Source organism: Ischnura elegans (assembly GCF_921293095.1).
Source record: "Ischnura elegans chromosome 13 unlocalized genomic scaffold, ioIscEleg1.1 SUPER_13_unloc_4, whole genome shotgun sequence".
NCBI classification, from domain to species: Eukaryota; Metazoa; Arthropoda; class Insecta; order Odonata; family Coenagrionidae; genus Ischnura; species Ischnura elegans.
In genome coordinates, this window is record NW_025791660.1 from 4911591 (window position 1) to 4927141 (window position 15551).

The following is a 15551-nucleotide window of genomic DNA, read 5'->3' on the forward strand; positions in this document are numbered from 1 at the left end:
CGGCTAATGTACAACAGCAAGATAAATAAATTCCTAGGAAATGCAAGGATTCGTTGGAATGGTTTTCATTGTGAATGCGCTGTGGAGAGCAGGGAGCTTCCTTTCTCTCCAAGAAGGGATAATCCGGAAAGTGCTCCCTGTAGGTGTGTGTGTCAATAATTTTTATTTAAGTTTTTTTTCTTAATACATTGATTACTTTCATCTCGTTTTTGTCCTTAAGGTTGATCTTATTCTTGCATATTTCCTCAAATTGTTCGTTACTATTTTTTAAATCTATATTACCAAAATTGACAGCCGTTCGATATATCGGGTGCCATGCACGGGGGTCAATTCTCGTTGCTAATCTAACAATGGCTGCTCTTATATTTAGCCAAAAAATTTTATTTTAGCATAGTAAATTAAATTTTAAAATTTATTTAACGATTGAACGCAAGCATATTGATAGAAACTATCCATAAAAAAGATATTTTCCTTGGCAATAAATAAATATAAACACCCAATGGCACCTCTGGAGGCGACAATGATGCAAGATTACCCTCAAATGTAACATCATATAATCTTTATGAGTGGAGAAAGGGAAATCCTCTGGTTACCCAAGATGCATTTCTTCATTCTAAAAAGGTATTATAATGTGACAGTCGACTGGACTTTTTCTTTATTTTTCATAGATAAATTTTTGAATCACATATGCATGCAAAGTATCATTAATTCTAAATATAAAAATGTGAACCTAGCTTTGTAGGAGGAACTTATGGCATTCCTCGGCGATAAGATAATGTCAGGATGCTCTTAATCTTTTTTATATGTAATCTTTAATACATGTTTATCTGTCCGCTATGTGTTTCCAGACGGCTAAACGGATTGCGGCCAAAGTTTGTGCACAAATGAATCTCTTGCTCACAAACTCCGTAGTACTACTTTTGGTTGCGTCCGACGTGTCCTTTGCATCATTATCTCATTACCAAATCCTGCAAGTGCGCTCAGCGCCATCTAGGATCCACTCCCCATCCTCTGCTTACTCTCCCTACCTCCGATATCATCCCCATTCACTCTGCCAATGTTTGTACATCTTCCACCTCCATTACTGCCTTTTCTCGCAACTTCACCATTCTAAGGTTAATGGCCCACGATTATCGTTGCTGTCCTATTGACGGTGCATTCCGACAAATCGTGACGAATCGCTCAGCCGCGAGTGAAAACAGAGAAATAGGAATACAATTGCATATCTTTTAACAATGAAAATAAATGACATGCTGAATTCATTAAATTAAAAAACTCGGCCATAAGCGTTTTATTGTGCACTAATATCACATTATTTACAAAATATGGACACAAGAATAATTATTTTAACAAAGAATATTCAAGGAACACATGATTAATTCTAAGAAAATTCAGAACCAATTAGAAGATGACAATTAAGGCTGGACTTAAAGCCAGAAACATTGGAGTGAATACTGTGGACGTGTTTAAACAAAAATGTGTAGTGTAGGCTGCTTCATCCTAATGCGTTAGCCTGGGTGTGCCCTTTTCTGCAACTACTCTCTTTCAATATTCATTACGAAAATCCAGAAACACATTGCTGGGCACGCATTTCATAGAAACATGTAGATGGCCCATTGACACAATATCATCATTCATTACTCATTGTGCAGGCAAAAATTAACGATTTAACTCCTCCGTGCATCTTTGCATGAGGTTTAATTGGAACATTTCTAACATTTATTTAAATTATCCTGTCCGCAAGAAAATGTTGCATGCGTAAACGTGACTTATCTGAGTGAAACCACGCAACATACACAACATGAATAGTGTCTCAATTTGGAGCGCGTGTGGTAGTTAAAAGAGAACAAACAGTGAAAGACTAGGTGCAAAATACGAAGTAATAATAATACACCACAATTGTGCGTTTACACATGTGGTGGTCAGGGCCACTGTTTGTAGTGATGGACGTGATGCGGACTATGCATAAACAAGGCTGCGCTCACATATGTGAGCATGTATGTATATCTGTCAAGGTAACCACTCACTGCAAAACACTTCCAACAAATGCTACACTGACAAGGTTTATCTACTGTGTGTACGAATGGGTTACTAGGTCGCATCATGGCGTAACAGACTTGCTGCAGACGTCGCAGAAATAAAGCAAACCCCGTTTTTTTGTACAAATGTACTAAGAGGCTCTTTGTCGAGAGGGACACTCTAATTCGCCGCACGAGAAGGGTTTCTCCTACGCGTTGTTTTGCATGTGACTCTTAAGTGAACGACTCTGAGTGAAAAATTATTTTTGTGGATTCTGCGTCGAAAAGGTCTCTTCTGCGTGCGATTGCATGTGTCCCACCAGATACCTTCTACAAAAGGAATTTTTGCACATTTTGCACGACTAAGGCTTCTCTCTCGAGTGTATACGAAAATGTGTCACTAAATGGTTCTTTTTCGAGAGAGACTTTTCACACTCGTGTCATGATTTAAGGCCTCGCTCCCCCTATATGCAAACGCATGTGACTGTTGAGAGAACATCTCTTTGTGAAATGCTTGCAGCAAATGCTACAAGATTAAGGTTTCTCTCCCGAGTGTGCTCGAATGTGTGAGGTGACTTTTCCTAGTGATGGACTTGCTGCACATGTTGCAGATAAAAGGCTTCTCTCCCGTTTGTGTTCGCAAGTGACTCTTGAGATTACCCTTCTGAGTGAAACACTTGCGGCAAATACTACAAGATTAAGGCTTCTCTCCCGAGTGTCTTTGAATGTGTGAGGTGAGCTGACTTTTCCTAGCGAAGGCCTTACTGCACAGGTGGCAGAAAAAAGGCTTCTCTCCCGTGTGTGTTCGCAAGTGACTCTTGAGATGACATCTCTGAGTGAAACACTTGCCGCAAATGCTACAAGAATACGGTTTATCCCCCGTATGCGTACGTACATGTTTAACTAAGGTACTCTTATCCGAGAAAGACTTTTCACACTCGCTGCATGAAAAAGGCTTCTCTCCCGTGTGTTTTCGCATGTGACTGTCGAGAATACTCTTGTGAGTGAAACACTTGCGGCAAATGCTACAAGAATACGGTTTATCCCCCGTGTGAGTACGAATATGTATAACTAAGCTACCCTTATCCGAGAATGACTTTTTACACTCATTGCAAGAAAAAGGCTTCTGTCCCGTGTGTGTTCGAGTATGACTCTTGAGAGAACTCTTCCGAGTGAAAGATTTATTGCAGATTCTGCATGAGTCGGGTTTCTCTCCCGTGTGCGTATTTACATGTTTAACTAAGTTACTCTTATCCGAGAAAGACTTTTCACACACGTTGCATGAATAAGGCCTTTCTCCTGTGTGGGTACGTGCGTGAGCGTAGAGAACGTCATTCCTATAGAAGGACTTGCCGCAGACCTCACATATAAAAGGCTTCTCTCCCGTGTGTATTCGCGAGTGAATATTGAGATGACCTCTACGAGTGAAAGACTTGCTGCAAGTGCTACAAGAATACCTATTCCCTCCTGTGTGAGTAAGTTTGTGTACGGTGAGGTCCCTTTTCTGAGTGAAGGACTCAGTGCACTCGCTGCATGAATATAGTCTCTCTTCCTTTCTCGGACCCACGTGATTGCGTACATTTCTAATGCTAGATGAATTTGAAGATAAAATTTGTGTAGTTGATTTCTCTCCTACTGTGAAACTTCTCGTCAATCGTCTTATATTTGTCTCGTCCCCTTTTCCTCCACTGGTTTCCTTGTTGAGCACATTTTCTTTTTGCATGGGCTCTAGCATTTTCCTATCCAGCTCTTCTAAACCCTTTGAGGTGGTAGGCTCGCAAGAACTGCTGTGTCCGCTTGATGGAAGTGCTTCCAGAGACACACCTACGATTGATGATTCTGCTGCAGCATCAAAATTACGAGCAACACAATGAATTTTCATGTGTTTGATAAGCTCCTTTTTGTTGTTGAACACATCTCTGCAGTTAAAACAATTATATGAATCTTCGTTTGAACTGTAACTGCTCCCTGGATTTTCGATCAAGCAATTAAGTACCTCGTTGTTGCCTCCCATGATGGTCTCACAGCCACCTCTGTCATTTCTACTTATTCTGATAAACCTAAGGCTATGCGAGGTATTTGGTGCATCACAACCACTTTTCTCCCCAACAACAGCCATTGCGGCTCCATCTCTGCTGCTTTTAAGTGATTCAATGTCTTTGGTATTACAATGTCTGTCATCAGGAATTGAGCAACTTGATATCTTATCAGAGTCAGAAGCACCACCTTTTTCCAAGTCTTCATCTATCAGATTTTTCTCTATCTCTTCATGGGATGATCCAGCCTTGGAAATAACTTGTGTCGCCAAAGGTGTGGTACTAATGCATTCATCAATTGAATGAGTCCTAAGATTTCCTTCTGCAAGCAGATATGAAGTTGATGTTGTTTGCTCGGGCATTTCTTCGGCAGCCGGGACCCCTAGAAGAAAATTTCAAATAGCAACTAACACAGTCAAACATAAAATTTAAGACTACAACATCTTCTACTTAAAATCCATTTAATGGATGGAAAAATGCACAAGTCAGGTGGAAAAATAGCTGCCCAACTTGGACTTGAACCTAGAGACTCGATATAAATGAATGGAGGGGAAAAGAGCACAGCATAAAAATGACGAGGGCAACAGGGGTGTAGTAGAACAAAAAACACGAAATCATGGGTTAAAATGCTACGTATACAAATCATCAAGCACACACATACGCATCACACATATGACTTCCAATTGCAGGAAAAGAATAAAATTATACCCCTTTTAGAATTGGTCCTTTAAAAAGGAAAAAATATTTTCTTTTCAATCGAATATTTAATGATTGGTGAGTATTTTCTAAATTGAAAAGGTTCCTAACAATGGCAATCACAATAAATTTTGTGGTACTGCAGATGAGTATCTAGAAAAATTATTTTGTCTTTTTCCTGGATTAGGTTTCATAGAGGTAATTAAAAATTTAAAGATAGAAGCAATGAACCAACAGCCAAAAGAAACTCCCTTGAGTGAAATATACCCCACTGTCATGAGATAAGCAATGGTTTGGAGCGGCACCGGGGGCAGATATTCCAAGTATGGCACGCAAGTCTGAGCTCTTTTATGTGTTGGGATAGTAGCATTTCCACTCTTTTTCATTATATGCAGTTTAATCATTTCCCAAGCTATCTTCTGCAGAAAACCACTCCTAATAACTTGAGAAGATATTTAATGAACCTTAAAAATGCCAAGGACAATGGAAACAGAAATTTTCAATAATTAGTAAAAAAAAATGACCGAGGGCTGCCATCTTGTATTACGTCCTGCAGTGTAGTTTTTGCACAGAATTGGTCCACTAGATCGACGTCAATTTTCGTTGTTGTAGGATGTAACCATATCAGATTTATTTTGGCTATCCCTTTCAGTATCAATGGCATAATCATGATGCATTTTAGAAAGAATAAGGACTAATTTATTATTTTGGGTCAGTATGACATTATCGTACAATTCTTCTGTGAACTTAAGAGAGATAAATCCCCTGCTTTGCTTTTGCAAGGGAAAATTTCTCTCCAAATTCACCACTTATTTCTTTTTTTGCACTAACGCAGGCCTTTTTCTTTCAGCAATTTTTTTGGCTAAGGGAACAATAGATTTTTCTTCCCTGCTGTTCATTATATACATTGATGAACTATGCTCCCACATTAGCAGTAAAATACGTTTATTTGCTGACGACCCTGTCATCTATCGCGAAATTAGAGATCACTCAGACTATGAAATTCTATCATTGGACTGAAACAACGTTCATTTCTGGAGCCAAGAGAGGGGACTCGAACTTAATCTGAACAAATGCATGACGGTACATTTATTGCTGAATTCGTACAACTATAACCATGTTCATGCAGTGGATGGTGTTAACATAGTGGCAACATACGAAGTGAAGTACCTGGGAGTTATGATAACCGTGACCCTATTGTGGGGAACACACATAAGAAATACTTGCGGCATAGCCCTGAAGAAATGAGGATTTGTCAAGCGTATTAAAGGAAGGTTTTCCGATGAGAAAGTAAAAGATAGGTGCTATTTTGCACTCGTCCGACCGCACCTCGATAATGCAACGAGCGTATGGGATCCGGCGAAGAAAGACTTCATCGGCGAACTGAAAACAATCCAGGAAGGCTTTGTGGTTCGTCAAAAACAGCTACCTTTGTACAGAAAGCATTACCCAGATGTTATGTGAATTGGACTGGGATCCACAGGAGACTCGAAGGCTGCACGCTAGGCTAAGATTTCTTGAACAGTTGAGATTGGATTTCTTTAAAAGCGACACGGAGGACAAAATACTAGAGCCCCACTATATTTCCAGGTCCGATAGAAGCGATAAATTAAACGAGTTGTTTTGCGGAACGGGTAGATATGGTAACTCGTTTTTCCCCCGAGCCGTAAAGGATTTTAATAAACGCTCGTCCTAATTCCCATAGGGCATCTCCTTTTTATGTAAGAACAGCAGAAGTCCTAACACCCTACCACACACCTTTCAGGTTATTATGCAGGTTGAACGTAGAATTATTTGATTGATTTTAAGAATTCGGCTGTTTCTTAGCCATACTGATTTCATTTCTGGAGCATACCTATAAATTTAATATTATGTCAACCATATTTTCTCCTCCAAGGAAGCTTCATGCCTAGTTGTCACTAAAACCTAACAAAGCACCATTGCTAATCCCAAGGACAAAAGGGTGAACAGGAATGCACTCATTAAAAAGATTTTTGCTAATTTTCCCACGAATTCAAAATGGTCCAAAAGCAAAGCCAATTTTTGCCCTCATTTGACCAAGTTCCATGTTTGAATGAACCCTGAAATTTACTTCTCATACTCAATTCTCAAACAAAATGCTCCATTCTGGCTTTTTGGGTTTATAATTCTGAGGATTTGCACATCCCCCTTTTTCACCGGCATTTCTGGAAAAAAAGGTGTGTGGCTACTACGAGTAAATTTTTTTCTTTCAATAAACTAGTCTCAAAGCTTGGTTGAAGCAAGGCAGCATTATTTTTATTCATTTAATATGACTCTTTAACTGTCAAAAATGCCAAATAGAGAAAATTAAGATAAAATTCTTAGCCATAAATAAAAATTCTTAAAATTAAAAAACTCTAAGTGTCAGTTACATACCCAACAGTTTCAGTGAAACAAAAATATTTTGTTAGGGAAGACCATTAAAAACGATACAGATGATTACAAAAAAAGTAAGTAAATATAACACTTCTCCCCTATTCCATTACCTTTTAAAATAAAGATATCAGAAAATATGTATGGATGACTAATTCAGGCTCTTCATCCTTCTGAATCAGTCAAAATAATATGATTTCAGAAGAGACGACTTTTCACATTCCTTCATTCTCCGCATGGCTCAAGGAAATCCAGAGTTTTCTCATCTGAAAGCGGTCTGAATTTCACGATCAGTTGATGCTGTTGATGGTGCAGTGCCTGGCCGGATAGTAATGGGCGCAGCGGAAAACACGGTGTGATTTGACACGTTTGAAGGCATCCCTACATACATTAGGTTTTATGAAAGCATGGCACTGTGCCATCTGAAAGTAGCCTAAGCCTTATCTGTATACAGCTACTTGTAGCCCTTGAAAGCACTCACCCCCTGCTTCCATTGCAGACTCATGGGCTACTGTCAAATTCTCAATAATTGCTCTAGTCACAGTAAAAGTTGGCTAAATAAAAGCATAAACATATACATCCTCCACATTAACATCAATCCCTCCAAGTATAGTTATTTGCAACCCGTAAGAGTACTCACCAAATGCAGACTCATGGGCAGTAGTTGAACTCTCAAATGGGTCCTCAACCTCACTTAAAGTAGGCTGGAAGTAATCATCAAGATATTAATCATGCACGAAAAGAGATTCAGGTCTTTTTTTGAAAGGATTGATTTAAACTTTTTTATAAACCACATTACAACAAAATTTGGAATTCCTCACAAATTTTTCCTTACAAAGTAAAAATATTTTCAACACTTCAGGGAATTAAATATTATTCTATTTTTTTCAACATGTAAACGGTCTTTGATTTATGTTCCGCCTGCATTGTAATATTATCTTCATTTGATAACTCTGCAATGGATGTAATTTAGTTCATGTGATACCATATGATAATTAAGGTTTCTTTTGCAACGAATGAACCGAATGAACGTAATGCAAACTAGGCATCTGTGTGAAAAAATGGGATAAAATCTGACGCTGCTATATTGCAGAAAAAGATTTCCACACAGAAAACTAAATTCTTCAGTGTAAATCATGGAAATAATGATGAAGAGCAGGCTTTTGTACAACTTTATAAAGTGAAAAGTAGAAACAAATTATTAAAAAAGTGCTGCATGCTAATGTGGAACCTAGGACCTCCAGATAGTAGCCAAACACCATAACCACCACACTACCACTGCTACTTGAAAGGAGACCATTTCTAGGGGAACATATTAGGTATATAAATATTGAACTGCATTCCACTTTTAAAACCATTGGTTATATAACCCAATATGGGAGGATATTTGTGGACAGCTCCCTATGAACTACAACACTACAGAGTTTGATTGAAATGTGAGACCTGATTTTCTTAATGAGCTATGAATTATCAGTCCTAGGATTTCATGTTGTAAAAAAAGTCTTCATGAGGCATGATTTATTGGTTGCAGCATATTTTATTGTAAAATAAATATCATATTGATACTTGAATTATCGGTACCAAGATTTATAAATAAAAAATAAATAAAAAAAAGATATGAGGCAACAAATCTACAACAATTAAACACAAAATAAAGAGGAAAAAATGACTTATTTTGAGATAAGAATATGTACTCTTTTCAGTTATAAGTAACTTTGAATCAAATAGGTAAGACTGCCTGTAAATACTCGTACGTAAGCCGAACTAACAAGGGGAGACCACGAACCTTGCTACGACTTTTTCAATGCCGTATTTTTTATGGCCTTCGGAATGGTAAACACATCTCTGAAATTGCAGTGGTTCTGTTGTATGGGCCTTAGTTAGGCTGCAATTAATTAATTTTCATGCGGTTCACAAGCTGCCTATAGTTCCATGATATCGCACTACTCAGCAGACAGGTCAGGTGGGATAGTGGTAGTGTTTCAGGCTACCACACAGAGGACCTGGGCTTCATCATGGCTATGTATTTTGTTGTCTCCATTGTGATCATACATCGCCACCTTTTTCAATAATTTTAATAGGGGTGTTAACCTCAAACGAAATTATCCATTTAAGTAGATGCTAACGGTGAGCTTTGGTTGATAATTCACATTGGTGAAAAAATTTCTGCAATAGGTGCTTCACATTTTCTTTTGTACTCCGTTGAAATTTGTGCGCTTTTGAAACGGTACTTATTTGAGTAATTGGTAACTTTGAATCAAATGGGTTACCTTTAAAGCTGTGTAAAAATCAAAATGTTCTGGCATTTTCCATGATTAACATTTTTTACCCACTATCTCCTTCAACAATTAATTAAATTCCATACATACCTGGGCATTCTCCTCAGGAGATGGTTCCTCCTTTGCCCCGACCAGCGTCCAGTCCCGGTCTGCCACCATGGCTCCTGTGCCCTGAGCTTCCACCTTTTCACCTTGGGAGGCAGTTAAGGCATTGGGCTGCAACATAAACCCCATTCATCATCATTAATGCTTGAGATACAGAAAGATAAAAAACTTTTGAGAATTCCTCACACCAATAAAATTAAAGTTAGTTTCAAATGGATATATTCTTCATACTACCCTGCAAGCTGCCTCAAGGTAATCAATGTTAGGAATTCATAATATTTATAATTATTTTGTTAAAATTACCACTTTTACCATTTGTCAACTTTCCCGGTTCCACCACTGAGGTAATTGTCTGCAGTCATAACACAGCTACAAGGGAAGTGTCACATAACCGAGATATATTTGGTTAAACTATGGTACTGACCCTTTTCTAGGTTTTGAAATAAAAACCAATGTAAGTATATATTTTAACTTGCAGTTTTCAAGAAAACACCATGTCTATTTGAAAGAACCAAATTTCCAATTTCAAAGTACAGCTTTTCTCCCTCTCAAACCACCGAAAAATTCCTATCCCTGCTCTTAAGTGGTGTTTTCTTGAGGAATTTTTACATCCAGGGACTACATAAATTGGGAATGCAATTTTAGTAGAACATCATTAAATTCCAGGAAATAACTGAACCATTTACAACTTATTTTCTCAAAAGGTATAAGACAGTGCTTTCAAACACGTGAAGTTGTTTCAGGTGGAAAAGGAAAATATCTATTATAAAATATAAAAAACAAATGATAACTTCACCACTTTAAATTATAAATACACTACTTACCATGGCTTCAATACTATGCAATTTTCATGTTTCATAACCTTACAAACAAACTTATATGCTAAGCTACACAAAGCACAGTAACCAGTTCATTGATAAGCCACAGAAAGTCTAGCAACCAGTGATGGATGAAGCAAGAAAGAAATAGACCTTGGAATAGTAAAGGCACAGGGATCATTCTACAAAAAAGCATGATCTACTCACAGCTGAGAATTCAAATACAGAGGTAAGGAAACAATGCATCAGATTCTAAGTATGGAACATATTTAAAAATGGAGGCTTCAAAATTTACAGCTACAGAACAGTAAAGAGATAATAATGAGTTTAAACTTCCACGCAATATTGCTTTGATGATCTCCATTTTCAAAGCTATTGACCTGTTTTAATTTCTCTTCTAGGTTAATGGTTTTTCTTGATAAATTCTTGATTTTTCTACCTGTATTCCTATTTTTTACCATTGTTCTCTTGGTTTACCCTCTGTACGGCTCTATCAAAATCACCTACTGCAGCACTGTATTCCTGTGACAAAGAGGGCATACGACTGCAGGAAGGGAATGAAGCCATTGTGTGTGAGACTCTAAAGCAGACCCTTTATGTGTTCGTATGCCACCACTCCATTTCTCCCGTGTGAATACTGATGACCTCAAAGGCTTTAGCATAGACCCTCTACCTGGAAGTCAATCGCCTGAAAACCTATGATGGCAAAAATTACGTCTCATACCATATTGCTTAAAAAAACTCATTTCCACTATCTCCACACATAATTAATGATCCAAATTAACTATTGTCATTCTGTTAAGGAGACGAGATAAATTACTTCGGTAGGCCGACTATCTTGACCCAATGTCAAGTAATGCTTTTGGCCATTGCACAGCAATGGATTTCGATTAATATGTAAACAAAGAAGATTTGAGGAAAGCAATAAAATGCGTAAAATGATAGCACTTTTGTGTGTACTGAGCGCAAGTTCATGTGTTGTCATGAGAGCGATTACGTTTTATGATTAGGCTACACTGCATTACCATGTTTCCCCGACGAACGAATTTGCGCAACATCGAAATCGCACTATACGAGGCATGAGTGTATGACCATCCAAACCAAAAATTTCCAATGGTAGTGGCAAAGTACCAATTGCAGTACCAGTAGAACATGAAAAATTCATTTTCCTCATACTTCTTTGGACACATCACGCACAAAACAATTGAAAGAAAATGGTGGCGTGGGGAAAAAGCAGACTTTGTGCAACCTGCATCGTGTGTCTATCCCATTGTGCAGTTGACGGGAAGGAAAAAAAACGGAAGCTGCACAGGGTAGTTTTGAGTTTTACATGGTCAGCATTGAAAGTGTTAACATCACAAACAATTGATATCTTTTGGCAGTCGACTAGCATTGCCTACGCCCAACACTCAATTCAAAAATGGTAAAGAAGGTCTAAAATATCCATCATCCCCACAGTAAATTCCTCTTCACTTTCATCACAAAATCCAAATCTGAAACAATTTGATCCCTGTGAACATCAATGTCTCATAAGGAATGCGAGTTATTTAGTTGAATCTAGCTAGCAGCTACATCATGATGTCACGGTCAATCTGTTTCACTATACCCAAGTCAATATTACTCAGTTTAACTCTCAATTCCTAACATCCCCCTTCCACTCCATGGTAAACGGAAGTGAAACTGTGTTTGTATGATCACATAACAAATGACTGCTTAGTGCCGAGATGACAGAGAGATTACTTGCTCAGTGAGCAAAGTTGAGCGGTCAATTTGGTAAAATACACCAAATCTGTTCATTACATTTAACTTTAATTATTCAAACATGAAAGCTCTTCCGTAGTTGTTCATGATCGAACAGGCGAGGCAAAATGCAGTATGTTTCTGCTGAGAGGTGTAAATAAATGATGCATAAAGGAATGACACTGTGTCGTGTAAAAGAAGACCATATGCATGAAAAGATAAGCAGATGTTAGACCATAATTGTGGGCTGTATGAAACCAATTTTAGTTTTGTTAAATTATGATGGTGATACAGTACAAAATAAAGTTCACTAACAGTATTACCTGATCAGAAGAGTCTTGATGTACCAGTTTGCTTGAGACACCATCAGAGCAATCATTGAGTACATGTCCTTCCTCATCATCACTAATCTGATCTTCTTTAAAAGAAGAGCACTTGTACGTTACTGGATCACTCTATTGGAAAGAGGGACAACGATGGATACCCATTTTAATCAATTTGTATACAAATAAAAAGTGATCATTAACAAAGCTTGAATTACATGGTCTCTGTAGAAAGTAAATTATTCCTGATGAATGATTCTGGTCTCTTTGTAGAAAACAGATTGACTTAATGAACCATTGTGATTCCACGAATAAAGTCCTTATTCCTTCCCATATTATCTAATGAAATCCTTAGTAGGAAGAAGGAACGGGAACATTTTAAGAATAAATAGCTCTTAAAATTATTGACTTCCCGCATCATTACAATTAATTTCTAAAAAAGAAGCTAAGCTTAGAGCACTGCTTTCTAAAAATATTGATAAAAATCTGCGAATAAGCAAATTGTTAATATAACATCAATAGTGGAAAGATTTCAAGACTATGAACAACAGCAGCAGAAAATTGAGTCAGAGAAAATATAAATCAAAGAAACAACTTGAGTGAGGCATGACCTGATATCAGGTCATGCCGCACGGTTTCAGCCCTCTAAGGGATGGCCAATAAGGGATGCGAGGCAAAATGCAGTATGTTTCTGCTGAGAGGTGTAAATAAATAATCCATTAAGGAATGGCATTGTGCCATAGAAAAAGAGAAGAACACAAGGCAAGAGTATACTCACCAGGTTATCAGTGGCCAATGCGTCTGAGGCATCACTTGAAATTCCAGCTGGCTGTGAGGTGTCGATAACAGGAGAGTTCCCTTCACTGAGAGGGTCTTCACTCTCATCTTTCACAAAAAACTAGAAGAGAATAATGAGCGTCACTCAATAAAAGCAAAACAACAATTACCTCATTCGATAATTAAAACTCCTCTTTTAATTGAGACCACTCCAGCTGGCCAAAATACACATGAGATTCTTGCGACTCACAGATCAAACTCCAGCATATAAATGCTCAACTAGGGTGGGGAGAACTACGCCACCAACATCAAATGGTTAGAATGAGAGTATTGGCCACTTACAGTAGGGGCACCACAGTGGGAACGATACATCGAGGTTCCACCGTACATTGAATTGTCTTCATCATTTCTTCACCTAGGCTTACAAAAAGGATCCACAATAGTTTATACTGGTTCCTCTGTTGAAATAATGGAGGATGATGGCTTGAACGAATAGAGGGCAATCATGAGACACAGCTTTGTAATAGCCACCACTAATGGCTTGAACAGAGATTTGACAAGGGTATCCAAAATTATACTCCCTGGGATAAGAGACATTTCTATCAACAGATTATCAATGCTGTACAACTGCTATTGACTTGCATGAAAAAAAATTTGTGTGGTTCCACTTCCTGCCTCATGTGTCACCACTAGAAATACAACATCTGAACGTCGCATTATGCCAGTGACTTCCCACAAAAATACTTAAATTTATAACAGACACACCCCCATTCCTCATACAACCAAGAAATTTGTAAAACTGAAGGTGATTAGACTCAGTTTTCACTGTGAATGAGAATATAACTTACCAACTTATCGTCCCTGGGCAATAAGCAGTCTGGCACAGGAATGTATACTTCAGTCATTTGGGCTGAGCATGTGAACTCTGAAGTGTTTTCAATGGCATCTTGAATGCAGTCCTTAGACTCCACACAAGGCTCTGACTCCTCATCATCTGCCCCCCCTCCTCCAAAACTCTGCAGAAAAAGTAACGGATAAACCTTTATCTCTTTAAAAGCACATATATGGAATACTCTAAGCATTGCAAAGAAGAATGTTACACATATTGCCTCTGCTATTATATAAAAAATAGCCTGGTCTCTGCATGCCTGTTAATCAAATACTGAAAAACTTCAGCGCAAACTGAAAAAAAATTGACAAGAAGATCCCTGATATTCCAAGTTCACACAGTGTCTTTTCAAAATATCTTGGGGACCATGGAAGCTGCCCTTTCACAGCAAAATACATGATGGAGAATGGAATTATTTAGATGTACCATTTTTCCATTTTTTCAAATCATGAGAGATCAAATGAGAGACTGAAGATGAATTTTTTGCTGTTCACAAAATGAATGAATGAAGTTCCTTATTTTTGCACTCCATTTGCTTCTGCAATTGTCACTTTTGTAGTAGTAGCTGTTAACAGGCCAAATTCACTATTTATTCTTTTCTCAACAGTAGTATCATGGAAAAAACATGTGGAGCATGTTTTCAATACATTTATTATGTTCTTTCCTCTTGTTAATACTCAAATAAACTCTGGATGAGAATACAGGGTTTAATATTTATGCAGAAAAAAAACAGACCTCAAAATCATCCTCTGTTCAAAACTATTTCATGAAATGGTTTTTTAAATTACCCTGTTGTTATTATCCTTAAAACATGCGAAACCAATCACACAGCAATTATGTATTATGCTCGAAACAAAGTTCCTACTGCCTGTCAATAGATGGCTATAGCACTGATTGTTGGTCAATTTTGAACTACCAGAATAATCATGACTCAAGCTTAGACATTAGGTAAACAAACTGCTCAACAACCATGATGAATACGTCATGGCATTAGATACTTAGTGTTGAGAGAAGAGCACCATAAAGTTAACTGAGATGCTGCTATAACAGAAACACTGTTACACAATTGGTATCATTGCTTCAAAGACAATCTTTTCAATGATGACAACTGTCTATGTGAAGAAATGCCAAAAACCTCCAGAGAAAATCAATTGGAGGCATTTCTCAATGAAGACCAATGCCATACTCAAGAAGAGACTGCTTTGTATTTGGAGTTGCTCACAAAGCCATTTCCAAGTGATTGTGTGCATTGGGAATTTAGTGTCGAGCAAGGAAATTGTGTTTCCAACGATTCAACAGTAATTCCACAGCATGAAATGCTCAACCTCACATTACAAGCCAAGAACAATGTACTATCGTTTTCAAAAGTATGTAGACACCCACGAGCCCCACTTAACTGATGTGGTAGGGTCGGTAAAAACTTGGAAGGTTGGCACATGAGGCAGCCTGTATCTCTCACCAGTACGCCAGCAATAG

General features: G+C 37.9%; 2 protein-coding genes across 2 annotated transcripts; both read right to left on the minus strand.

Moving 5' to 3' along the window:
- Positions 1 to 1258: 1258 nt before the first annotated feature.
- LOC124173136 (oocyte zinc finger protein XlCOF6-like) lies at positions 1259 to 7932 on the minus strand. The gene is made up of 2 exons (XM_046552644.1): positions 7785 to 7932; positions 1259 to 4436 (listed from the first exon to the last, which is right to left on the minus strand). Exon 2 carries the CDS (start codon positions 4414 to 4416, stop codon positions 2716 to 2718), a length of 1701 nt encoding a protein of 566 aa, XP_046408600.1. The 5' UTR covers positions 4417 to 4436; positions 7785 to 7932; the 3' UTR covers positions 1259 to 2715.
- Positions 7933 to 9323: 1391 nt separating this feature from the next.
- Positions 9324 to 13558, minus strand: LOC124173295. The gene is made up of 4 exons (XM_046552814.1): positions 13529 to 13558; positions 13188 to 13307; positions 12410 to 12541; positions 9324 to 9639 (listed from the first exon to the last, which is right to left on the minus strand). The coding sequence occupies exons 1-4, from the start codon at positions 13556 to 13558 to the stop codon at positions 9493 to 9495; spliced, it is 429 nt and encodes a 142-aa protein (XP_046408770.1). The 3' UTR covers positions 9324 to 9492.
- Between the last annotated feature and the right edge of the window lie 1993 nt (positions 13559 to 15551).